This window comes from Rattus norvegicus, chromosome 5 (genome assembly GCF_036323735.1).
Source record: "Rattus norvegicus strain BN/NHsdMcwi chromosome 5, GRCr8, whole genome shotgun sequence".
Classification (NCBI taxonomy): Eukaryota; Metazoa; Chordata; class Mammalia; order Rodentia; family Muridae; genus Rattus; species Rattus norvegicus.
In genome coordinates this window covers 67577528-67604883 of record NC_086023.1, presented here as the reverse complement: position 1 = coordinate 67604883, position 27356 = coordinate 67577528, and the positions used below count along the sequence as shown (strand labels likewise).

The 27356-nt window shown below is 39.6% G+C and overlaps 1 protein-coding gene across 3 annotated transcripts in view; it reads left to right on the top strand.

The window, feature by feature from the left end:
• The first annotated feature begins 979 nt into the window (after nucleotides 1-979).
• Nucleotides 980-27356, top strand: part of Tex10 (testis expressed 10) — a 46135-nt gene continuing 19758 nt past the window's right edge. Inside the window, exons 1-10 of one of the 3 annotated variants that reach the window (NM_001106653.1) lie at nucleotides 980-1080; nucleotides 7452-7881; nucleotides 10958-11146; nucleotides 12068-12780; nucleotides 13159-13402; nucleotides 18065-18177; nucleotides 20802-21040; nucleotides 21425-21560; nucleotides 22047-22222; nucleotides 23749-23926. In NM_001106653.1, the coding sequence (NP_001100123.1) occupies nucleotides 10967-11146; nucleotides 12068-12780; nucleotides 13159-13402; nucleotides 18065-18177; nucleotides 20802-21040; nucleotides 21425-21560; nucleotides 22047-22222; nucleotides 23749-23926 (1979 nt within the window). In that variant the 5' untranslated portion in view covers nucleotides 980-1080; nucleotides 7452-7881; nucleotides 10958-10966. Of the gene's footprint in view, nucleotides 1081-7451; nucleotides 7882-7932; nucleotides 8279-9198; nucleotides 9450-10957; nucleotides 11147-12067; nucleotides 12781-13158; nucleotides 13403-18064; nucleotides 18178-20801; nucleotides 21041-21424; nucleotides 21561-22046; nucleotides 22223-23748; nucleotides 23927-27356 lie in introns of those variants that run through there. The other 2 variants (XM_039109450.2, XM_006238034.5) reach the window with 2 other exon arrangements.

Sequence of the window (27356 nt, the reverse complement as noted above, 5' to 3'; positions counted from 1 at the left end):
AAGAGTCAAGTTAACCCGTAACCCAGCAGTTCCGACAGCTTCCTGCTTCTGCACATTGCACACAATGACCCTCTTAAGGGTCCCAGTATATTGACTTAGTTTTACTAGTATACAATTTTATGCATTCTATACTTCCTTATCCAGAATCCACTCTAAAATGCCGCGTAAAACTTATTTCATAACTTCAATAACTTCTTCCTTTCTTGGAGTCCCAATATTGGCTCTGTTTCATTTTCATAATTTCTTCAAACTTTCCTTGCAAGTAAAACATTAATCCGAAACTACCATTGTGCAGATACTGCATTGTTTCCAAGATGAGAACACACAGCATGCACCTGGGCCATTAGGACTGTGCTGTGCTGTGCCCCTAGGCCTCAATTTTTGATTGTATAAGAATCATTATATCAAGGAACATCTAGTTTCACAGAATTCACCAGAGCAGAAGGAGAAGGGAGTAGGAAGAGTCAGATATAGTAAAATAATTATGCACAGCAAGGCCTCCTGAAAAGCAGTCATGCACAAATGAAATCTATACAGTCATTGTCTGGAGCTAAGGTTAGGAGAAATGGGAACAGCTACTGAGATGTCTCCATCCAGGCCTGCTGCAGGCAATCCCTTATTTCTAATGGCGGGTCGACTGGAGGGATGTGTCTCCTGCTTCTCAGGTCCCAGACACCATCCTGGTTTACAAAGAGCTACCGTGGGCTTCTGAGATGTCTTCATCTAGTCCTGCTGTGGGCAGTCTCTGTCATGGTAAGCTGTCCCCAGCAGTATGACATTGATTTCTATTGTGTGTTTTGATTTGCAAACTTATCTCTCAACAAAGTGCTAACTTTCTATGAGCATTGTCTGAAATTACCGCAGGCTGTCCCCGTTGAAGTCTTGACATCTGTCCACCATATACCTCTATAGATGTGACTAATTAAATGAAATGCAAAGAAACACTAACTCTTTCTTTAAAATGTGAGCAGAGAGGCACATGCTGTAAAAATATGTGTTACCTGAACTGTCTAAACTGCCCTCAGATGTGACTCAAGGCACTCCCAACAGACACCTGCCATCGTCACCCGGAGCTCATGGGTAAGTAGAAGGAGGTTCATGGTTCCTCCATTCTTTGACTTTCTGAGAAGAGCAGTGCTTGCGCCAGGATTGCTCTCCGACAATGAGACCCATTTTGACTAGTGATGGTGAGAGTAGCCCTCAAGGTTTAGGAAAAGCTGTCGGGCTTTAATTTTAACAAGACTCAGAGTAGATGCCTCCTGTTCGTGGACTCAGCCACAGCCTGTTGGGAGCTGGGTTTAGGTACAATTCCTGCCACGTGAGAATGAGGAAGCCAGCGTGCAACAAGGAAAGTGCTCTCAGTCCATTGTTTTTCTACACTGTAAATCACACCCAGGGCCCTGCACATGCAAGGCAGACATTCTCCCCCTGAGCTAACATTCCCAGACCCCTTTCAAGATAAATATGAAGCAGGGTCTTCTCAAGTTGCTTAAACTGGTCTTAACCTTGTCACTTTCCTCCCTCACCTTCCCGAGTACTTGGGATAACAGGTCCGTCTGTGGTCATCCATCACTCGCATAGTCTTGCCTGTGTCACCAAAGTGATCCTCTTTATTTATGAATATTTCCACAAGCTTTGACCACTGGGGATGACGACCTGTTCATATCCTAAGTAACCCGTGATTGCTTCCTCCAGACAAAGCACCACTCCATGTCACCATCCCCGTTTCCTAACATTAGGGCTTTTCCAGATATTTAAGAACAATTTTTGTATTAGATGGCTTCTGTCTCACTAGATACTTAGAGGGCTTTACCAAATGAGCCGTGCATATGCAGAGTGGAGGGGAAGTGGAGCATTTGATTTTAGCTAATTTGTTGACATTATCTATTTTTATGTTTATTCTCACTCTGCTGGTGCTTTAAGCCACAAGGGAAACCTTTCCCAGAAATACTTTCTGATCCCTTTTCCCCTGGGGATGACCAAGTTCGCTGTTTGTGTGTGGTGCACCATGCGGTGTCCTCTCACTTTGTTACAATGTTGCTTTTTAGCTTGAGTTGCTTGAGTGACTTCCTGACTAGACATCCAAAGATTCTTTCTAAAATAATATTTATTTTTCCCCTTTTCTCTTTTTTTCCCCCTCTTGAATTTTTATTTGTTTGTTTGGTTTAGTGTTTGTTTGTTTTGAGACAGAATCTCATAATGTAGCCCAGATTACAACCTCCTATGTAGCCAAGGCTGGCCTTGCAGCACAATGTGGCATTGCATGTTACTACAGATTTGGGGGGCTACTATAGCATTCTTCCTGGAAAGTTCTTTGGCAGTGGCTGGTGCCCAGTTTGGAAGAGAGCAAAAATATCTCTTATTTCATTGTCTGACAAGCTCCTGTGGACACAGAGTCTTAGGATAATAACCATTTGTTATCTTGCAGTTCTATAGGTCATGAGTCTGAGGTTGTGTCAAAATTGTTTAGAGTTCAAGTAAACATGTGCTCTAGCCAGCACAGTTGACTGAATCATAAGTGGCATCTGAAGTAAGAGAGAATTAACAGCGTCGTGACAAGCCTTCAGACCCCAGTGATGTCATCAGTTAACTGTGTGGCGTGCTTAAGTTACTTAACTGTTCCTACCAATAGCCCACTTATTATTGTATAATACCTAAGCCATATAGTCATCACGAGCAATTTGGAATTGCGTATGCATATATATATATATACACATATATATAAATATTGGCATAAAGTCAAGTGTAAATATGTGTAAACAAAGCAAATGTTTTAATGAAAGTGGTGAAACAGCTGCTTGTATCATAAGGTCATAATATTTGATTTTTAAAATCATGAGTCACAGAGAGCCTAAGAAAGAAGGCTTATGAACCTTGAAAAATGTATGCCCATCTGTAAACCAGACTTGGACAGAGAACTGGTCATTGCCACTGCCCTTGGAGGGTCCCAGGTACTACTCTATATCACCTTTCATCATATTTCACTCTCTGAAGACTAGTCTCTCTCTGCTTTTTCTTTAATGTGTTTGAGGCTTTCTGTCTTCCAAAAAAAAAAATCTCTAACCTCTTAAATTACATGGGAGTTGTATAATTTTTCCCTGGTGCATTTGTCATTTTATACCATTGTTTAAATTTTTATGGCGTTGAAGTGCTGATCATTAAGCTTATGTCCCCAGCTTCAAAGCTACCTGTCTGTATTCTGCTTTGAGAAGCTGGGTCTGGGAATCCACAAACCACATTAATTTCTCCTTTGCTATTTGGCTCCCTGCTGGTGTCTGCCCATGGGAGCCTGAAGTGGGAGAACAAAGGAAGAAGAGAGAAGGGAATTGCTTTTTTTCTGCTTGTTCCTCGACAGCCACCATCACACGGGCATAGTCAGTGGCTACTAGGTGGCTACTCTATCCTGACGCTGCCTTTGACTGCAGTTCACAGGTTTTCTGCCTCTTTTAGAGTAGTGTCCCTAAGCCACCTCAGTGACAGTAGCCATGTGGGACCCAACATGTCTGTGTCTCTGGAGGTCTTGTGTCCAGCCCAGTGGACTCTATCTTTAAACACTCACATCTATCATCCCCTTCTCTGCTCATCTGTTGCCTTTGCTCTGTGGAAGCCGATGCTTCCTGTGGTTGTTCACTGGTGGTGGCCTATTGTCCTTTCTTCCATGTATTTGACACTTTTAATCCTTGTTTGTTTCTGTTTGTATTTTCGTTCAGTAGGGTTCTCCCTATGTAGCCCAGACATTGTCTTTGAAACTGAGGGGCACTAGCTTAATGTCTCTCAAACTCTTCAAAGAGTAATGGCTTAAGCTAGGATTTTGTCACACTTCTGAGCACAGATAAAAAGGGGAAAATGTTGTTCATATACTATAGCGATGTAGGGTTACAGATCTCAACATCCGTACAGACGGAATTGTGTCTCCCTGGAGGGTGTTTTGACATTTTAACTTCCAGTTTCCTTAGTTGTGTTGATTTGAAAATGAGGTCTTCATAGGGATGATCAAGTTAGGGTGAGGTCATTAGAGCATGGTCCATCCAATGTGATTGGTGGTGTCTTTATGAGAGACTAGGAGTGGCCAGTAAACAGCTGGGATCCAACTTTAGGCAGACTCCCTGTTAGGCAGACTGGCAGAGGAGTTATGGGTGGGGAAGTAAGAAAGGTGTTGGATTTCCAAGAGGGCCAACTTGTCCCTCACCCTCCTGACTTGAGCCTGGCAGCTTAAAACAAAGGCTTCGTAGGTTTCTGGCTCCCCCTCCCCCACAATAAGCCCCCTGATGGTGGACAGGCCTGCTGAGGACATGTCACAAGACAGTTCTGGGCCAATCAACCATCCTAGCTTTCTTCAAACTGACCAGCTCTAAACACTTGGGAGGACCCCCAGGCCTCAAGACGAGACTGGATTTCTACTTTGCAGCGGGTCCTTTTCCCTCTGTGTCTGCTGCAAGTGTAAGTTTCCTCTTACCCAATAAACATCTTTTCTCAGCCATTGTTTCTGCCTCTGTGGTGCTTGAGTACTCTCTGGTGCTACATGTTGTGCTTTTTCCTGCCTTTTAATTGTTTAGCTTGAGTGCAGGCATGCCCATGGGGTTGATGCTCTGCACAATGCAGAGAATAGGGCCTGTGATGAGTATCTAAGGCTTCCAGGAGCAAGGAGTGGAACAGGACAGATTTCCCCTCTTAGTCTCCAGAGGAATCAACACTGTTGAGGTCTTGATTTCTAGCATCTCCAGTCTCCAGAACCGAGGGCCAATGTGTTTCTATTATTTTAACCAACTGGCTTTGTAAGAACCAAAGGAAATGGACACTTGTGTGGCCAATTAGAAGACTTTTAGGAATGGACTCCTCTATACAGTCTAGAAACCCTGTTCACTGTAAACAGTGCTTTTCTAGCCTAGGTGAAGGATCTCGCTAAGAACTTTTTATGCATCAAAGATCTCTAAGTCTTTGGGCTCAAAGTCTTCATGCTTTAAAGTGAAGACAATAAACTAGCAACCTGTTCATAACTGTTCTGCTGGCACGCACAGTTTTAAAACTCGGGGGCAGTGTACCTGTTTGACTAATTGTGTTAGTCACTTCTTATGGTTGTGACAAAAACACCTGAGATAAACAATTTAAAGGAGGGAAAGTTTACTCTGTTTCATGGTTTCATGGGTTTCACCCCATGGCCAACTCACTTTGCTGCTTTGGGCCTGTGGTATGTGGAAAAGAGGGGCTCGCTTCGAAGTAGCCAGGAAGCAGAAAGAGAGGAAGAAAGATGAGGGACAAGTTATATCCTTTGAAGGCCTATTCCAAGGTCCAGGAACTCCCCACCCCTACTCCCCGCCCCCAACCAGAACTACTTCTCATTGCTCATTCAGCCTGAACTTACCAATTATAAGCTAATTAAATCATCAACGGAGTTAGCGCAAATCACCTCTCAACAGTGTGACTAGCTGGGGACCAACCTCAAATTCAAGGAACACTACCCATATCTACAGACTAGATTTCTTTTTTTTTTTTTTTTTTTTTTTTTCCAGAGCTGAGGACCGAACCCAGGGCCTTGCGCTTGCTAAATCCCCAACCCCCAGACTAGATTTCTTATGAGCATATCTGGGGGTTTAGTTTTGCTTGGAGATGGGAAGCTCTGCATTCCTTCAGCGTAAACCTTGGCCATTGTTCAAAAGTGACCGATTTTTTCCCCCCACCTCACTAATATTTATATCAGCTACACATGAAGCCACCAGGCCTGCCATTTTCTGAGTCTATAACCTCTGTTCTACAGAGAAATAGGACACAGAAGAACTATTGCCGAGCATTACCAAAGAGCAGGTGCCTCGTGCCTGAGGGCCTACTATGCTCCACGCACTGTTTTAGGTACTCGGGATACAGAATGAACCGAACAGATGTGCAACATGAAACATTCATTTTAGTGGTGAGTGAGGAGGACAGGTAGTAAGCAGGACGTAAATCACATTAGAAGGTGGTACACCTAAGAAAGAAAAACGTTGAGCAGGGGAGGGAAATTTCTAGATGTAGGACAATGTGTTACGATTTTTAACTCAGGCGACCAGGATAGGTGCACCCGAGAAGATGCTTGAGCAAATTTGTCCAGTGGGCTTGCCGTGTTGTGTATTTCAGGAGGATAGGAATATAAAGCGAAGTTCTAACTCGAAAGGCAAGGGGGGACATGTCTCATGTATTGAAGGAGAGGATAGAAGTGAGGGTCACAGGGACAGAGAGAAAAGAGAACACAGCAAAGCTGTGCTCAGAGACTAAGGACTGCCCCGATGTGGTAGGACTTGAGGCCATCAGAAACACTCTAGATTTGGGGTGTCGATGACACAGGGAGCCACTGGAGAGTTGTAAGCGTGGCAGTGACACGCTTTGCCATATATTTAAAAAATATTCTGAGAGTTGCTCTGCAAACATTAGATTGTACAGGGTTACACAGCCAAAGACGGAGAGAAACGCGTTCCCGGCTCTTGGCTCTTATCAGGAAGTGATGTGGACCTGGAAGGTGATGTGGACCTTGAAGGTAGCCGGGGAGATGGTGATTGATAGAGGAAGTCAGAGTCAGCAGGTTCTCCTAATGGGTTAGAGGTCACGTGATGGGTCCTAGAAAGATGCCAGCGCTCAAGGTTTGGTTTGGGTAACTGGCAGGATGGAATTGCTATTTAGGGTGAAGAGGTTGTAGGAAAATATTTCAGAATGGATGTCCAGAGTTATCTTTTTTTGGTCCTTGTTGACTCTGAGATAGATATACATTTCAAAGCTGAAAGGAGAGGTTCTGAACAAGCTGGGAGCAATTTGGAGTTCAGGGGTCATATCTAGGTGGCAGTAATAATTTTTAAAAATGTTTTAATAATTAAATTTTTTTTCTGGTTTTATAGTTTTACATAAAAGGTCATTAACTACCAAGGCAGGAGTTGGGGGGCGTTATCTGTGTGGTGGGCTTTTTGGATTTATTTATTCATTATCACAGAGTAGGTGTGGTCTTAATTCTGGTACTTGGGTCTCCTTAATTTAGATATGATTGCTTTATCCCTACTTAGTAGATTGAAGCTCAATATAAGGTATGAGGCTTTTCTAGTTCTTATATGTAGGAAGCTGTAAAGATAAATTTGAATCGAGGCCGACACTCTGTATCTGTATGCTTTTCCTTATATGTGACTAAGTCAATCTTTGGATGGTTTTGTTTTCAAGACTTCTTCACATCTTCGTAGGCATTTTAATGTCTCAAATTCTGTAAATCTACTTACTTTGAGTAGTAGCAGTTAATTATATGTTGAAAATGCAGGATCAGGGAAAACCCTGTCCTAAGGTTTCCAGGACTCTGCCGCGAGGTATATAGTTGTAACCTCTTAGTATTTGTCTACTCGGCTTTAGTCCAGGTTACCCTTCCCAGAAATGCTATTTTTGCTGTCGGAAACTTTTTCCTTCGTCAATTAAGCTCAGTTTATACTTTTCTCTGGCTGTAGCTCCTGGTCTAAAGAACTGTGGTCCTTGGGGAGAAGACTCTGTCTTTCAGGCAGCTGTAACCAGCCAACATCCTCCAATCCACGGATGCTGGAAAACCCGACTTGGCTGGCTGGACTCTAGACCCTCCTTCCCCGCCGCCCCCCAGCTTCCGGCGCAGCCCCTCTTAGAGGGGGCGTGGCGTGTCAATCTGGACCCGCCCTCCGGCTGCGCGCGGCTGCGGCCTGCGGTCACGTGAGCGCTGCGAGGGAGGGGCCCTACTTCCGGGCGGCGGAAGGAGACGCGGCCGCGTGAGGACGAGGCGATTTGAAAACACGCTCAGGGAGCGAGCGAAAAGCCTGCGGCGGGCGGTACACGGCGTGGTCTTGCAGGACTTGGCGTTCGCTCGCTTTCCACCTGGTCTCCGTGTCCCGGGTCCGTCCGGGTTCTCTGGTGAGCGGCGTCTGTCTGTCCTGTCCGGCCCTTCTGAGGCGCGGACACGCGAGGCCCAGGTGGCGGGACGTGCTGAGGCGGGTTGGGCAGCTTGGGAGCGTGAGAGCGGGCCGAGGGGCTTCCGAAACGCCTCGAAGGGACCGCGCTCCCATTCGGGGCTTGGCAAGTGTTAGGCCGACGTATGGGGTTCGGGCTAGAGACTCCCCTCGACGTCCACTGAGGTATAGGAACCATGGTTTCCTTTGAAAAAAAAGAAACAGGAACGGGGTTTCCATTTTTGGTGTGCAAGCTCAAAGACGGTGGGCAGATCTAATCGCTGCCCTCCTCTCCCCGACCATGTCGGAGGACCCTCGCATTCTGGCCCCTCGAATTTGGGGAGCTTTGGAGACGCAAAAAGGTTGGTGAGGAATCAGCATAGGCCAACTGCTGCCTGCTTGCTTTCTCCTTGGTTTCTTTCTTTTGGAGAGCGGGAATAGTTGGAAATGAGGAAAGGTAATGGGCTGGCCTCAGGGCAAACTACTTGGGAGTTTGTCTAAGTTGCAGTTTTCATCCGCCTAGGTTAGCATTAAGACTGACTTGTAGCAGGAATATATGTATGTGTGTGTCTTTGGGTTTTCATGCGGTTGGAGCTCACTAAAAAGGTGATCAAGTCCTGTGAGAGCTCAGGCTCCGAGGCTGGAGATAGCTTCCATTTACTGTCTACTACTGTGAAAATGGTCTAGTCTAGTAGAGTTGTTTGATTTCCAGTGTTATGAAAGTCTTTAAATGGAAATAGTAGCAGCATCTAATAGAAATTTAAACGTTCCTAGTAGAAGAATATTGCCGGTATGTTTCTGTAAATATTTGTCGAGATTTCAAAGAACTATTAGCCCTCATAATTTTCCTAGCAGATTTACTAGAGTGTACTTGAAGTGATATGTCACAACTTGATTCAGAAAGAGATCTGATGAAGATTGCTAGAGACGCATCACATGTGGAAGAGTGCCCAGAGGATGATGTGAGATGTCACAGGGTCAATTTTTCTGTGCTGTGAACCGTTTACTTTTTTTTTTTTTTTAATCTCTGGGAACACTACTGATAAAATTGTAAGAAAAACTTACAGAGTATGCTTGCTTAATAGGTGAAAACCAGTTATGTATTAAAAGTGGCCAGATGAACGGGGCCTTCTGGGTTTGTGAGGCTTGAATGTTTGGGTATGTGTTGGTCCTTAGGCTAACACATGCTTACGCTTGAAACATGTATTTTAGCTGTCAGCTTGCAGCTCTGAGTTTGGTGAGCATGGACAGGACATTTGTTTATCTGTTTGATAGAAACTGTACATTAGCTTATAGCGTAAGCACGGTAGAAAATATGCTTGGATAAGAATGGTACTGATTATAGAAATAGTTTTTGTGTTTGTTTTTTAAATGGAGGTCTCTTTTTGCTGTCTTGACCAGGTTCCCCAAGTGTCTGTGTTTAAGCAATCTTCCTGCCTCTGACTAATACTGACACAGGCACATGCCCTGTGCTCCCTTTAAAGTCAGCTCTTAACCTCTTGTGTAGGCCACTTCTACTTAAGGAGTTCTAAGGTAATAAATCCACATTGTTAATTTGGATATACTGTCATGGATTCAGAATTCATTTATTCATTCATTCTGTTAGCACTGTAAACTTATTTATTTTTTTTAAATCTCCGTTGTGACTTTATGATCTGAGGTAATTGTGTTAGACCATAAGTGCACAACTGGGTGTGCAGTGGAAGTCAAGATTTATTATTTTTGAAGCATGTGAAAGAAGCTTCAAGAAAGCTGAATTGGTTCCAGGTGAAAGTAGCCACTTTTTTTAAAATTTTTATTATTTGAAGTTTGCTTACAGGGAAGATCCAGAGAGGTGTGTGAGAGCCACATTAGTGCCTGCCATGCCATAGTTAAGAAGCGTGCCATTTATAGAGTAAGAGTCAGGAACACTCCCTCTCCTTGTCACATCTGTGTTTAGAAAGCTGTCTTAATGACCATGATCGGTGGTCAAAGAGGAGACGGTGTAGAGACAAAAGCATTTATCAGTGAGGAAGCTGAGAAGTCTAGGGTAGAAATAAGGAGTTTTTGAAGCTAGTGACTTTGCAGTGGGTAGGAAGCATGCAGTTCAAAGGAATGATAAACCAGAGAATTGGAATGGAAGTTGAAAGACTGTATCGGAGAGCATGGAGAAAGGTACAAGGTGATCTTGTTATGCCTGAGTTGTTTACTTAGTGGCCTGGCTAGTCTTTTTCTTTCTCTTAAATCACATTTCCTATTATCTTGTTGTTTACATTTCAGGGGGTTGGGCAGAGGGAGGATACTGTTTTTTATCTATGACTATAATTTTGCCTAATGTTCAAAATGCTTGTACCTTTATTTCTATCCTTACCAGGCTTATTCTTACTCTGATCTTTAACTGGCTTTCTTGCTCATAAGATACTCATTCCTCCTTCCTGCCTACCTGGATCCTACCTGTTCTGTTGTTTTGATTTGACTTGACTTGTTTGATTGGTTTGTAGCATCTAACTTTGATTCATGAAACTTCCTAATTACCTCCTGCATTAAGTAATAGCAAATTTTTCAGACTTTGTTAAATCTGGGTACTATGTGCTTCTAACAGAAACGTGCCTGTGGTGTGTTCCAGCAAAAAACAAACAAACAAAACTAAATAAACATTTCAGGTTTTTGTGTAGCACGTTGACAATTTTGTATGGCTCAGAAAACCTTGCAAAGAAAGGTTCTTTAACAAGATTCTTCCCTTTTTTGTTAATGACTTGTTTTCAGCATTTCTTTTTTTTTTTCCTTCGGGAGCTGGGGACCGAACCCAGGGCCTTGCGCTTCCTAGGCCAGTGCTCTAACCACTGAGCTAAATCCCCAACCCGTTTTCAGCATTTCTTAACCAAACTAATTTGTGCATGTTTTAATGGTTTTGTCTATTGTCCATTCTGATTCTTTGGCATCATTATTGATGGTCATGATTCATGGTGATGTTTGAGGTGTAGAATAGAAGTATTGGGAAACCATGTTTTTATTCTTTTATCACATATCTTTGCTTTACTTGTTTCCATTCTTTCTGACAGCATTCAAGAATGACCAAAAAGAGGAAACGCCAAGATGATTTTCAGAAAGTAAAACTAAAAGTTGGTAAAAAGAAGCCCAAGTTAGAAAATGCTACAGCTACAAACTTTAAGACAAAGGCTATACATTTGCCTGAACAACTTAAAGAGGACAGAACACTGCCGACCAACAACAGAAAGCTTAACATAAAGGTAACTGTAAACCTCGTTTTTGATAGTATGACATTTTTTCTTTCACACCATGTAGAATGTTATTTTTTTGTGTGTGTGAAAAGCTGTTTAATATTATAAAGTAAATGATTTGCCTTAGGGTCATATGGTGTATTGTTAGACAAATGTTTGGGTTTCGTATATTGTCAATATCTGATCTTGAAATTGTCTATCCTACTTCAAAACATTTTACTAAACTAAATCTATACTGATTGCTCCATAGTAAACTTTTGGGGGTGGGGATACTCTATGCCATCTGGAAGTAGTTTTTGCATTTTTTTTTTCAAGTTCTTGATGGATAGTTTTTCTGTTCTTCTAGTTGATTGAGATAAGATCTTGTGTGGGTAGTTGGTTTTGAACTAATTGTAGCACATAGCTCATTACTGGTCTGTAGTGAAGTGCTTGGGGCACTTTTGTAAAGAGCTTGGGACAAGAATAGTGATGTATTTCGTTCGTATTTTATACGATTTTTGGAATATCTATATATGTATTATGAGATATATCTTGGGTGAATAAAATTACCAGATAGCTTCCTCTGAATAAAACACACTGTGTAGAAGTGTGTAGAAAGATCTTATTAGGTCTGGAAAGGATAAATTCACTTACAATGTTTGGAACCTAGTAGGTCTGCAGTAAATGTTGATTAATGCCACTTTAAATCATAGTGTGCCAAAACCTGTATGTAGTTTAATGTAAAAAAATAACTAAAGAAAGAATTATTATGTTTCTATTAGGATAAAATATTTTAAATACCAAAGTGTTTCTGGTCTTAATAAAGTTAACTAACATTTGGAAAGTACTTATACTTTGCACGAGGCATTCAGCCTATAGTTGTAGTTAAAATGTTTGCTTGACTGTGATTCCTAGTAATGTTCATCCCTAAACTCTGTATTTGTGCTACAGGATTTGCTGTCACAGATGCATCACTATAATGGTGGTGTTAAACAAAGTGCTCTTCTCGGACTTAAAGACCTTTTGTCTCAATACCCATGTATAATTGATGCACACCTCTCAAACATATTAAGTGAAGTGACTGCTGTGTTTACAGATAGAGATGCTAATGTACGGTTAGCAGCAGTTCAACTTCTTCAATTCCTGGCCCCCAAAATACGAACTGAACAAATTTCTCCATTTTTTCCTTTGGTAAGTGCCCATCTCTCTAGTGCCATGACTCACATTACTGAAGGAATTCAGGAGGACTCTTTAAAAGTTTTGGACGTTCTGCTGGAACATTACCCAGCTCTCATTACTGGCCGTAGCAGTATATTGCTTAAGAACTTTGTAGAACTCATTTCTCATCAGCAGCTGTCCAAAGGACTTGTAAATAGAGACAGACCCCAGTCCTGGATACTTTCTGTAAATCCTAATCGGAGAGTCACTTCTCAGCAATGGAGGCTGAAAGTCTTAGCAAGACTCAGTAAATTCCTTCAGGCCTTGGCAGATGGATCCAGTAGGTTGAGAGAAAGTGAAGGACTTCAGGAACAAAAAGAAACTCCCCATGCCACTAGCAACTCCATTTTTATCAACTGGAAGGATCATGCCAACGACCAGCAACAGATCCAGGTTTATGAAAATGGGGGTTCACAGCCAAATGTCAGTTCACAGTTCAGGCTACGGTAAGGATTTCAGTTATGTCCACACTCAGTTTTCCTATATTGAATTTTAACTACTGACCATTAATGGCTAATGGTGGAAACATATAATACTTGTCTTTCATAATTTTCATGTAGTTATTAATGGTGAGTTGATTAGATGACTCCCAATGGAAAGAGTCATTTGAAAGTGTTTTCATTTGTAGCAAAAGCCTAAACTAAATAGAAGTAAAACTTAAATTTCTGTTTACTTTGCCGTTTTAGTGTTTTGTTTTTCTTACCAGTTTTGATAAATATAATTGATAGTTCATGGTGCTTCATTTTACTATATTTTATATTTAAGTCAAGCAGGGAACAGCACATTTTGTAATTACTATTTTTATTCTTACCTTTCCCTGTTAGGTACTTAGTGGGAACACTAGGCACTGTGGATGAAGACCCGTCATCCCCTGAGAATCTAAAAGGATTCATTGAGATAATAATTCCATTGTTAATTGAATGCTGGATTGAAGCTTTACCCCCACAACTAGCTGCTTCTGTTGGAAGTGGGGTAGAGCGAGAACCTCTACAGGTTATGCAGCAAGTTCTAAATGTCATTTCGCTGTTGTGGAAACTCTCAAAGCAGCAGGATGAAACCCATACATTGGTGAGAACTAGTGGATTCTTTATTATTTTATTAGTAATGCCTTTTATCATTATTGAGATTAGGAGGTTGAGTGTGTGTTCTCCAAACACTGCCCACAGTTTAATGGTAAACTTTTTTGCATAAAAGTACAAGTTAAAGTAGTTTGTGGGGGTTATTAAATGAATTTTAATATATTTTCAGTGAAATATTTAGCAAAGTTGTTTTGTGAGGTTATTAGTAGGATATAATTTTTTCAGTGAAATGTATAACACTTTGGTTATTCATATTTGGTTTTAATAGAAGTGATCCACAGTAATATTAAAATGAGTTACTTATAGGCCAGATGTTGTGGCATACGCTTATAATCTCAGCACTTGGGAGACAGAGACAGGAGATCTCTGAGTTCAAGATGAGCCTGGTCTACATGGTAAAGTCCAGGTCAGCTGGCGCTACATAGTGATACTCCATCTCTGAACAAAGAAACAAAGCCAGTGTTGCTTGTGGTGAATTGATTAAGAACATTCTGAAGATCTCTCATGGGATTGACAAGTTGCTTATTAAGTGGCTCTTTTTATTGTCGTGATGTCACATGTAGCAGTTGAAGATTGTACTGAAGTCAGTTATGGTGATGGAATATGCTGCATGTCTGTAGTTCAGGTAAGGTGGGGCAAAGCTGTGAGATTGTTTGCTAAGTAACCATGCTAGCACTCAAAGGACAGCGATGGGACCACTGCTTTAAAGCATGAGGCTTCTGCTCTACAGAAAACCCCTTGGAAGGAGTTTTGGCCGAATTCATACGCGTCTTTAAAGTTGCCTATACACGTGCAGCAGTGAGAAAGCATGTCTTTTGTTTCTGTTTTAGTCTTTATTTTGAGCCATAAGTTAGGATGCGCCATTATGCTGTGTAAGATGAGACTAAAGATTTTGAAAAGCATTATGAATTTGCAGTTTGTACTAAGGAGTGTTTTAAGGGCTTGTTCTCTTATTGCTGGTTCATCACTATCTGCAGGAATGTTTTTAAATTGCTTTTACAACTAGGATAGCATTTTATCGATTATACTTTTGAACTTGTCCTATTAAGTAAGTCATTGTACATATTAGCAACAAACTATCCTTAATTAGGAGTACAGTTGTTATACTAGGAAAGCAAAGCTTGGTCCTCATGGTAGTTTGTGGTATAGGCTGACAGTAATGTATGCAGCTTAGAAAAAATTTACATTTGTAATTTTAGTGGATCTACCCCAATTCTACATTAAAAATTATGTGCCTTGAAAATTTTCTGATTTAGAAAATGATGTTAAAACTTTACTTGTACAATGATCTGTCTTTTACTTTTAGTATGCCATTGGATGCATTCTATGAGGTATTACTACTTGATTATAAGACATATCAGACACTGTTGTTCAACCACAGGCTAGTAATGTAAGAGTAGCCTAGGAGAAATTCTGGTATTTGGTTAATTGGTCTATTAAAATGCATTTTAATTTAAGATATTTTCTACTTAAAATGGGTTTAGTAGGATGGAACTCACCAGTCAGTGTTTTCATCTGAAAGATGAAGAAAAATAGGAATTATGATACTTAATATCGCCTTGGGACTAGTTTTTTTTTCTTTCTCCACTTTTAATGTTTTTGTGGTATTTGCGTTTAGAAGAGGAGACACAAAATACAGAATCTGCAGATTCTCTAATTGTACGAGTTTCCACTTGAAATTTAATGAATTTTTAGAATAGTATGCTTTGTAACTTTTATCATTATAGGGCTGTCTAGTAGCATTCATTTACATGGGATACTTAAAGTTTCAAGACTGTAGACTGTTGAAGACCAGAATACTAAGTTGAGATAATGTATATAACTTTATAAATAGGGCCACAGGGTTTACTGTGTCTTCTTCCTCTTTAATGTTTATTTTTATTTTCTATATATGTGCTTGCCGATAAGGATGTGAGTGCACCTTGTGCCTGACTCCTGCAGAGGCTAGGAGAGGGCTTTAGATTTCCTGTGTTGTGAGCTCTTATTTGGATGCCAGGAACTAAATTCAGGTTCCCAGCCACTGAACCGTCTCTTGCCCTTTGAGTACATAGTGCTGGGGCCATTGATTTGCTTCCCTTTTCCTATGTTGGGTGGGCTACAGCTCTACTCCAGATGCCTGTAAGTCTATAGCTCTAGGAAATTTCGTGCCTTAGACCTCATGGGCACCTGCACTCATGTTTATAGATTAACACACAGACACCTGCACATACATGTAATTAAAGCAGAGATCCTATGTGAAGGACTTGTCGATTTATTGAAATAATGTATTGAAATAATGTAAATAATATTTATTGAAATACATATGCATAGTCACACATATATTTGGGGTATTAAAGATGAAACCCAGAGCCTTAGCTGTACTGCTGAGCTATTCTTAGCCTCCAAATACTTAAAAACATCTTGCTAAACTGTAATAACTTGCAAGAAAGAGCTCTTATCTTACAAAGAAGTAAAACATTTTGTCTGCATGACATTAAAAGGTATTTTAATGTTGTACTTTACCATCCCCACTGCTCCTCTCACTTACCTTCAGTAATAGAATAATAGAGTGTTGGTGACCTGTAGACTGGTTGAACCTTTAGGAAGAAGGAAATGACATCTCTGACCTCTGAGCATAAATCACAGACATAGGCCAATTTAATTTTTTTTTTTAATTTTTATAACTGTAGGTTTTTCTATTGATGAATTGACATCTGGATCAAATGTAGTCTTAGACATGCTGATTACTTAGGACTGCTGGAGCCTTTTCATACATTTGGTTTACCAGTGTTTACAGCACAATTAAGAAATTTAATTTGTGTTCAGATGTTTTTAAAAATAATTTGAAACTTTGGTTTTTGCTCCAAAAAGAAATCTCAAGGTACTTTATATCATAGTGTAGTGATTGAAGATCTTATTGGGGTTGTTCCTTTCTCGTGTATATGTCTTTATACCTAGTTTTAAGATTGCAAATGAGAATATAATTTAACACATTTTTCTTTTAGGTCTTGTATCGATAGTGTCAAGAGCAGTATTATGATCACTATAATGTTTTGTAGCTTAGATTTATATTTTAATGTTTACTTCTATTTTTTTCAGTTTCATTACTGTTACTAAATGAAAATTAGAAGTTGAAATAAATTAAAGGCATGTTTTCTTTTTCATCAATGTACTCAAAGAGGATCTGATTAAGTTCGTTATAATTTAAAATTCAAGCGAGATATGGTGGGATGTACCTGTAGCCCCAGTCTTAGGTATCTGTTGTTGTGATGAAACCCTATCATTAAAGTGACTCAGGGAGAAAAGAGTTTATTTTGCTTTCAATTCCAACTCATTGTTCATTGGAGGAATTCAGGACAGGAACTCAAATTGGACAGGAACCTGAAGGCAAGAACTGATGCAGAGGCCCTGGAGGAGTACTGCTTACAGGCTGCTCAGCCTGCTTTGTTACAGAACCCTGGATCACCTGCTCAGGGGTAGCCTGGGCCCTCCTGAATCAATTAAGAAAATGTCCTACAGGATTGCCTATAGCCTGACCTTATGGAGGCAGTTTTTAAAATTGAGGTTCCTTCTTAGATGACTCCAGCTGTGTCAAGTTGACTTAAAAATTGGCCATCACCCAGCATTCAAGAGATGAAAGCAAGATGATTTTAAGTTCCAGACTAGCCTGAGTTATGTAGTAAAAACGGGTCTAAACATAGTTCTAGAGCTGGACGAGGAGCAAAGAGCTCAGTGGTTAAAGTGCTTGCTGCCCAGGCACAGTGATTTTGAGTTTGATGTCAACTTTCATGTTAATGCTGGGCATTGTGACAATGCACTTAGAATCCCCATTACTGGGACGGGAGGGACAGGTGGATTCCTGGGGTTCCTTTGCTATCCTAGCCTGTTATTTGAGCTCCAGGCCAGTGAGAGACCGTTTCATAAAAACCAAGATGAATAGCTCTTGAAGAACAACACTTGAGATTGACCTATGACCCCTATATAAGCATGCACATAATATACAACACACATAATTCCTCAGATATACTGGCCACTTTTCTGCCCTTGGAACTTGGGAGCAAACACTAGCTATAATTTTAAGTACTTGATAGCTCGGTGTGCTAGATGACTGCTGTATTAGAGGGCGTGCATACAGAATAGTTCTATTGCAGAAATCTTGAAAATTACAGTGCTGTTCTGAACTTGGGAAACAAAGGTGTAAGTAAGCATTATTGATAAGGTGCTTGTTCATGATGCATGCCTTTTGGTGGCATTGATGGAAAACTAGAATGTCAGTTCTAGGAGTAAAGATAACAGTGTAGTAGAATGTTAAAAGCATACATGAAAACATGGGGAGGAGCATAGAGTTCAGGCTGTCAGGAAGTATTCTGAAGATAAGATATTTAAAAATGTAACTTAATGAATGAGCAATGCAGAATTTTTCTCAAATCTCATTTACTCTTTGTCTTAAACAGCTGATTAAATGTAATACAGGAAAAACCAAGTGCCATAATGACATGGGAATAAAATTGGATGGTCTAATAGTTTATTACTCTGATCTTAACATTTATTTATGTATGATGGCATTAGCAGTAGTCTTAACAATGGGGCATTAAATTAAAGTTCTGCTTGATTTATTAGTTACTTTACATCTTGTCTTGTGTGTTTTCTAATCTCAGTTTTATTTCAACAGGAGTCATGGCTTCGAAAAAATTACCTTTCTGATTTCAAACATCATTTTATGACTCATTTTCCATATGCCTTAAAAGAAATGACCAAGCAACGGAAGAAAGAGACAAATAAAAGGTATTGTAGTTGTTTTCCACTTTAGAATTCTTTGTATTCTACAATTATTAGATAATTGCTTTAACCTGCAACTTTACTGACATTGAGGCATTTGTATCTAAATTCTTTTTTTTTTTTTTTTTTTTTTTTTTTGGTTCTTTTTTTCGGAGCTGGGGACCGAACCCAGGGCCTTGCGCTTCCTAGGTAAGCGCTCTACCACTGAGCTAAATCCCCAGCCCCCTAAATTCTTATAGAAAGAAAGAAAGGCCAGTCTTGAACAAATCACTTTTGGCCTTCAGGACTAGCATTTTGTTTTGTTTCTGTAAGTCTGAATAGATGGGAATTGGATAACAATTGCTGAGGCAGGTAGCTTATCAAAGTTCATCTTTTTGTTCTCACACGAATACCAGGAAACTGATGATGAAACTAGTATTATCTTGAAAGAATAGAGAGAATTGGAGGAAATCAGAAAGGGTAGTAGGAGATGGAGTTAAAAGTAATTAAGACTAGAAAATATTTAAGTCTCTACTTCAGATGACACCAGATGTGAGAATCAGTTGTCTAATAAAACTTGACAAGCTAGTACAAGCTGGAATAGTAAAATTATAATTGCCTCTAATGAGCAAGCACTCGAAAGGGAACTTAATATCTGTCAGAACATTCTTGAATGTATCAAAGGACGGGACAGATTGGAGAAGCACTGAGGCCTTGAGCAGAGGTCAAGGTCTTTGCTTAGAATTAATCAGTCATGGGGCTGGGGATTTAGCTCAGTGATAGAGCGCTTACCTAGGAAGCGCAAGGCCCTGGGTTCGGTCCCCAGCTCCGAAAAAAAGAACCAAAAAAAAAAAAAAAAGAATTAATTAGTCATTGATTAAATTTCTTATGAATCCACTAAATACTTGGCTTATTGTATGTGAACAGATTATTGTAGTAGAGAAAAGGTATTTTAAAGCACATTCTTTGCTTTCCTGAGGCTTTTACTTAAGTCTTAAGCAAATATGTCAGGGTCCAGTTAGGAGCTGATTCCATGAGTTTTGAGGTCCAGTGAAAGATCTTGCCTCAAGGAGAGGGGTGTAATGGCCATAACGGCGGCTCGGTCAGTGGGTAAACACCTGAGTTAGATCCCAGATCCCCAAGACACAAATTGTAGAAGGAGAAATTAAACCCTTACAAGCAGTCCTCTAACCTCTTTAAGTATGACACCTGTGTGCCTACACACATGAACAACGTAAACGAATTTAACAAAAGAAAATGAAACAAATTGAAGCACCTTCAAGGAGAGACACCTGATGCACTTGGTCCTCCATGTCCACATTTGAAAGGAATGTGTTTTACTCGGTGGAAACAAATGAAATGATTTTAATACACGGATTATAAAATTAGATCATTCCCTACTTGGATCAATGTCTTTTACATTTTCAAAACTTATTGACTCTTGAATTTGGCATCATGTACCCTAATCCCACCCATCTCCCCATCCCTTTGTATCTGCCCTCCCCACTGCAACTTCCCATCTCTCAAAATAAAAAAAAAATCTTGTCATGGAAGCCGTAGTATGTCACAGTGTGTCCCACAGTATACCTTTGTCCACACATCTTCACTTGCAAATGTTCATTGCATTGAGTCATTGGTTTGTTTGAGGCCTTTGACTTCTGCTGCACCATCAGTACTAGAACCTCACCAGGACTTCTTTCAGATATCCTGTTGTTGCCCTGTGTCAGAGAGATCCGGCAGCTTTGGATCTGCACACTGGCAGCTTCATAAATGAGGTAGAGGTTAAGGTGGGTGGTAGCTGAGTTGGTTAGCCTGACTGCTTTCTTTCCCATGCCGTGAGCGTGAGCTCTCCAGTACTTTCCTGTCTAGCTTACCCGATGCCGCAGTTGTGAAGGCCAGGGTCAGCTTTCCCTCTCTCATGCTCTTGGGACCAGCTCATGTTTTTACAATTTTAGTATTTATTTTTGAGACACGGTCATACATACGGTGCAGCCCTGGTTGGCCCAGAACACTATATAGACTGTGCTGTTCTTGAACCCAAAAAGATATCCCAAGTATTGGGATTAAAGGCATAATGCCACTTCCTTTATTTTATGCATGAGCAAATTATGTCAAGAAATTTGTGGTTTCTTTAAAACCTGGTTAGTTTGAAATAAAGTAAGTGTAGATACTACTTTAATGTCTGACCAAATACAAATACTTGCTTTAAAAAAATCTTGAAGTGAGTTAGGATTTTTCAGTCTTTTTTTTTTTTTTTTTTTTTTGGTTCTTTTTTTCGGAGCTGGGGACCGAACCCAGGGCCTTGTGCTTCCTAGGCAAGCGCTCTACCACTGAGCTAAATCCCCAACCCCAGGATTTTTCAGTCTTAACAAGTCCTGTAGAAAGTCTTAAGATTCTAATGTCATATTAGGTAGGTATGGCCATTTGCCCTCCGTGGAACACTAGTGCAGTAATGACCAGTGCCATAGGTGCTCTAATTTAGGTCCTTTTACAGACCCATGTACAGAACTATGGCCTAAAGTTGCCCAGTGCTCTGTCAGCTTGGAAATTATAAATTCTATAAGAAAAAACCCCTTTATTGATAGGACTGTTTTAAGTGCTGAAAGCAGGTGTGGTTTATAGATCTCTATGTGTGTTTGTTTTGTTTTTAGCATCAAGCATTGCACAGTTCTCTCCAATAATGTAGATCATCTTTTACTGAACTTAACGCTGTCTGATATCATGGTCTCGCTGGCAAATGCCTCAACTTTACAGAATGATTCCAGTTGGATAGAAACAATAAGGAAATTTGTGACAGAGACCCTTAAAGGTGGTGCTAGACTGAACAGTAAACAGCTAAACAGATTGCTTGGAGTCTCGTGGAGGCTAATCCAGATGCAACCAAACAGAGGTACGTGGTGCAGGAGAGGAGCTCTAGGTCTGGCATAAATGGCGTTTGCCGTCCCTCTGTAGTTGTGCTGGTTACATTCAAGCTGTTACAAGGCAGCTGTCCTAAGCATTACAGAGCTGTCTGACTACTCTCTTGGAGTGGTCCCATTCTGAAGCAAACTGGTAAAGATGTCTACCTTCTTGGATGTGTTTATACCTCTACTATCTAGCTTGAAATTGGGTTGGTTTTGAAGTGGTTGCTTTGACTTTTGTATCACCTGTTGCTAATGTGATAATCATCATCACTTGTGTCTAAGACAGCTTTGCCCCAGGAATGAAGTAGAAATGCTGTGTATGTGGAAGGAGTGTCTGTTCACATGCAGAGTTGGTTTCTTTCTGTCCTCAGATGCTACAGAGAATCTCATTAAGGCAGTTTATGCACTCTATCAACAGAGGGGCCTGCTTCTTCCAGTTAGGACTTTGTTAATCAAATTTTTCAGTAAGATCTATCAGAAAGAAGAACTGAGATCTTACAGATTGAGGTAAAGATTTCATATTTACCCTTAATTTTTTGTTATTTGGTAGCCTGTGTATTTCAATGTGATTAAGTCTTTAGAGAAAGTCTTATTCGTCGTATTCAAGAAGTAATACAAAATTTTATCAAAAACTCTTCATCCTGGAAACTATACCCATATCTGAACAGACTAATGCAAGGCTGAAGTAATTTTGTAGGGAAGCAACATACAAATGCATCTGTTTGTTTCTTATATTGTATAGTAGCAAACACATGCTAACCAGCTCACACAGATCTAACTGGTGTCCATTTTCATTTAAAAATTAAGTAGTTTCTTAATTTATTGAGCAGAACTGCTACAAAAGGGACACTAGCATCTTACTTTCAAATGCTGAAATAAATGTGTTATTTGTGTATCACTACTTTTAAATAGAAAAAAGATTGGTTTGGTTTAAGTTAACCTTCTCATGTTTATGTATTAACATTTTATCTTGTTTTTCCTTGGCCTTCTAAGATACCGAAGCAGAGTGCTGTCCCGTTGGCTGGCCGGCTTACCATTGCAGCTCTCTTACCTTGGCTCCCGAAACCCTGAGCTGTCCACACAGCTGATTGATATTATTCATACTGCTGCATCACAAGCAAATAAGGACTTACTGAAAAACTTACAAGCTGCTGCTCTCCGAATTTATGGTGAGCACTGACTGCTGGAGGTCAGCCTTGATCTAGTCCAGCAAGGAAAAGGGATGTTAAAGGGGAGTTGGGAGTTTTTAAGATTTGCCTTTCTTTTGATTCTCATTAGGTTAAGTTATTCGAAATACTAAACAGTAAATTTAAGTGTATTAGAATAGTTTTTACCTTGTATATTCTCCCTAATAGTGTTGTTGTTGCTTAGAGGGTGTGTTTGTTTGGGACAGAGTCTCACAATGTAGTTTAAGTCCCTTATACTTGAGATCTCCCTGTCTCTCTGCCTTGAGTACATTTTATGCCCAAGTTAACATTTTGCTTCTTGAGTTAACATTAAAATTTCAAAAATTTAACTAATAAAGTACTTTGAAAATCCTTCTGATGCTTTGATGGCAAGATAGTTCTTGTGTTATTTAATCATGTCTTAGATGACTCCTGTACTAATACTCTATTCATCTCTAGAACTGACTTACTATTTAGTATTTTGAAAAATATTGATAAAAGCTTATTGGCACATATATTTATAAAGTATATGTAACATATTTATTAAGATGTGTATCACATATTGTAAGTTTTATGATTTTATAGCGTGTAATTCAGTAATTCCTAAATAGGTTTCTAAGGTGGTTTCATTACTACTACATAATTCTAGAACATTCTCTTCGCTCCCAAAAGACCCTGTTTTCATTAGTCATCCCATCTCTTAATCCTTCTTTACTTAAGCTCCTGACAGTTATATTTTTTTGTCTATAGATTTGCCTATTCTGGATTTTTAAAAGGACTTTTTAAAGTTATTTTTAATTATGTGTCTATGTTGGGTTTATGCCTGTGAATACAGGTGCTTTTGGAAGCCAGAAGCATCAGATCTCCCTGGAACTACTCGATCTGGTCTTCTGGAAGAGCAGGCATAAGCTCTTCACCTCTGAGCGTTCTCTCCAGACCCTTTGGACACTTTTAAAATGAGGATTATAATCTAAGGTCTTCGTGTCTGGCTTCTTCCTCTTAGCACAGTAGTGTGAGGGTTTATAAATGTTACTACAAGTATTAGTACTTATTCTTTACTATTGCTGAGTGGTGTTCCATTGTATTAACATGCCACTTGTGAACATTTCCATGGTTTATGGGCTGTGCTTCGAAATACTGAGCACGGCTGTGTAGATGTGTACACACATGGAGCAAACATGTTGTGTTAAATTAGATACATGTAATTATTTTTAGTGAAAATGCTTGTATTTACTATTGTGCTTTGTTTTTAATCTTTTTTTATCCCCATCAGATTATTTTTCAAAAAATTTCTATGAACCTTTGGATGTTATAAAATTGATAGTATGAGAAGACTTAAATAAATGATTATGCCCAATAGTTTAGTAAACCATGCCTGGTGAAAACTATTGTATGTAAATTGTTAAAATTGGAGTTAAACATAATTTGTCAACATTTAATTCACTGGATCAGTAATCAAGCTGCTTTAATAATTAAATCTGGTTTGTGTATCTTTTATGGTTGACTTTCATATTTACCTACCCCACTAGATCCTCAAGAAGGCGCTGTGGTAGTTCTTCCTGCAGAGTCTCAGCAGCGTCTGGTGCAGCTTTTGTATTTTCTGCCCACTCTGCCTGCTGATTTGCTTTCTCAGTTAAGTCGGTGCTGCATTATGGGAAGACTCGGTTCAAGTTTGGCTGGCACGCTTATTGGGATACTGTACATGAGGTATCACTGAAATGAGCTATATTTTAAGTGTATTATCTGTCTCCCCTCTTTACTTAGGGACAAAAATACAGAATGCTTTTTTGTTTTCTATTTTTTTGAGATCAGAGTTTCTCTGCATAGTCCTGGCTGTCCTGGAACTTATAATGTAAATCACACTAGCTTTGAACTAACAGATCCTCTTGCCTCTGCCTTAAGAATGTTAGGACTAAAGGTAAGCGCCTTTTATAGTAACATACTGTGGACACCTCCATTTACTTTTATTGTGGCTGTGAGAACTTTGCTAGTACTATTATTGTCTGAAGACAGTTTGTTGATACTAAGACTGATGCAAGTTTCTTGCTTTGTAATATTTGTCCATGGTTTGGAATAGAGGTTATAGTTAAGTGGTTAGCAGCTTGTAGGTAAAAATCCTGTACTTAAAACCTCAAGTGATAATGTGTTGTGATATGGACCTTTTTTAGTAAGTTTAGATCTTTTGGGTAAGAATGCATGAATGTTGTGTGTGTGTGTGTGGGGGGGGGGCGTTTTCATTGGAGGGAAGTCCAGTTGCATGTGGGGTCTTGAGAATGGTGTTGAGAATCAACTTCCATTGTTCTTTCACCGTATTTATTGAGGCAGGGCCTTAGTCAAATCCAGAACTAGATTGCCTCTGCCAGAATTACAGGTGGGTCACCATGCCCATTTAACATTCGTTTGTTCTGGGGGATTCAAGATGTTTCCTCCCCTTACCAATTTTTTAGGTAATGTCTTTTATGCCTTTATTATTTGGGGCTGTTCTAGATGCCTCATACTGATGAGATCAGTTCTACTGTTTTGTGTGGCTTATTTTATTTTGTCCTCAAAGTTCATCATATTGTAACATGTATGAGGATTTTTTCATTTTTTGGATATTATTTGTGATAGTCCATCAGCAGATGTATATACTACATTTATTTTTCAGTTTGTCAATGGGCACATGCATTGTTTCTGCCATTTGGCCACTGTGAGTAAGACTTTGCACATTTGTGCACAAGTATCTCTTTGAGACTTTGCTTTCAAAATTTTTGCTGTGTAACATAGATATGGAATGGGCAGATCATGTAGTACTGTCTCTATTTATGCACACACTAGGCGAGTGCTCTTTACTAAGAGAACCTCTTCAGCTCAGATGCTTAGTGTTCTGAGGAACCGTAATTAATACCTTGCCTTCCATAGTGACTTTGCCATTTTTTTCCTCTCAAAGGTTTTTGTTTTGTTTTTTTGCTTTGCTTTTTTGTTTGTTTGTTTTGTTTGTTTTGTTTTGTTTTGTGTTTTGAAACAGGGTCTCTCTCTACTCGCTGTATACCGGGCTGGCCTTAAACTCACTGAAACCTTTTGCCTCTGCCTTCAAGCACTGGGATTTAAAGTGTACATGCACTCCCACCCCTGGCTTTAAAAAAAATACGGCATTGCTAGTGTTGAAAATATCCTCTATCACTTGTTAGAATCATTGATTGAGCATCTCCCCCACCTCCTGACAGGCAGGATTTCTCTGTAGCCCTAGCTGCCCTGGAATTCTGTAGACCAAGGTGGACTCTAACTTAGAGATCCACCTGCCTCTGCCTCCAAGCACTGGGATTAGAGGTGCGTGCCACCATGCCCAGCTATCAGTTGCTTCTTTTAATAAACTTACATTTGGCTATTTTGAATTGCAACATGGTTCATAACTCTGTGCCTCACCTTTCTAGCAACCCCTATGCACAATGTTTTTATATTTGAAAATTCAGTATTTACTTCTCATTTGTTAGAATTGGTTATATTTTTAAGAATTTGAAGCATTGATAGTTTCCTATGCTTTTCTTAGAAATAGAAAAAAATTCTGTACTTTGATGTGATGCTTTTATTAAATGTTAGGCCTTTAGCTTTTTTTCTGTTCAGTACTGCTGTTTAATCAGAAGTGCTTTTGCTTAATGGTGTCCATTGGCGGGCACTTAGTCCTTAACTACACTAAGACTCAGTTCAGCTTTTGAACACTTCGTGAAATTGAGTCCCTTGAAACCACATTTAATGTTCAGTTACAGTTCTCTGCAGCTTACCAGCTTTTGTCAAGGGTGGGTTTAACAGTCTTGCTTTGTTTAACTTAACTTTTCTCTGAAGTTTTGTAGTGATAGTGAGAAATTTGAATTAATCCACAGGACTGACTTAGTGATGCATAATCAGTAAAAGCGGGTTGGGGACTGGGGTGGAGCTCAGTGGTAGAATATATGCTGAGACTCTGGATTCCATCCTGGTTCAATTTCAGACTGACTGGTTCCTTCAGACATATTTTTAAGTACTCGATGTTTTTTGTTTGTTTGTTTGTTTGTTAGTATTGCTCCTCTTCTACTAGACTATGATTATATATTACACAAACTTTCTTATTTCCAAGTCAAACTTTAAATGGACCTTCTATTTCCAGCCACTGGGTGGCACAATTGCTTCCTGTGTATACTGGGTATAAGAGGATTTTTCTATTAACTCTTTTGTCCCTCTTTCTGTGCTTGATGTTGAGTTCCTGTGATATTCCTCCATGGATATCTACATGTTGCTCTGACACAAGAGAATGCTTAGTGTCCATCCTCCTATTAAAGAATATTAATAAATTCAAATGTAGGGTTTTTTTCCTCCCTTGTAATGGGTTTGGGATTTAAGGTATGCATCATTTCTAGAAGTGGTTAAAATAAGGGCATATAGGTAAATTAGAAAAGCCTAATTTTGGCTGGTATTTACTCAGTTGTCTGATAAAAATCTGTAATCTGAGCTTGTTAGGTCTGATTTTTGTATCTTTTTGCTTTTTGGCATTCAAACTTTTCCTAAGGAAGCCTGGCTTTGAGGGGTTTTCAAAAAGTAGCTAGTAACTTGTCCTTTAGTAGAAACCAAGTATTTCTCACTTAAAGCTGCCATATAGTTAGCTTTTCTCTTTGTTTTGGGCTTTGATCTTTTGAAATAGGGAGACTAGGTTCTAAAATTCAGTGTAAAATTCAAGAGAGAAAGGCCATGATTTTCCTGCCTCTGCCTCACAAGACTGGATTTACAGATTTATGCCACCACACTCAGCTCATTCTGCTTTCCTTTCGAATCCTCTGGTTTCCTGTGTGTTGTCAGGGTAGACCAGAATAAAATAACATGTCATGTCCTTAACAATAAAAATTTTAAAGCCTTATTAAGATGTTTTTGCTCAGGTTAGCCGTGAAGCTGAGACTCCATTATACTTACTTGATAAGGGTCAGACTTTGTTAGATAAGTAAGTGCACAATGGTAGAACCACAGAAGAATGAAAAACTTCTTGCCTCTTTGGAACTAATTTGAAATGTGGGATGGAAGTTTTGCTATATCATATATGTTGGGCCATTTATACTTTTTAGTTAACTACATAATTAGAAATGTTAATACCTCTTAACTTTTATACTTAACCTCTTAACTATAATACTTA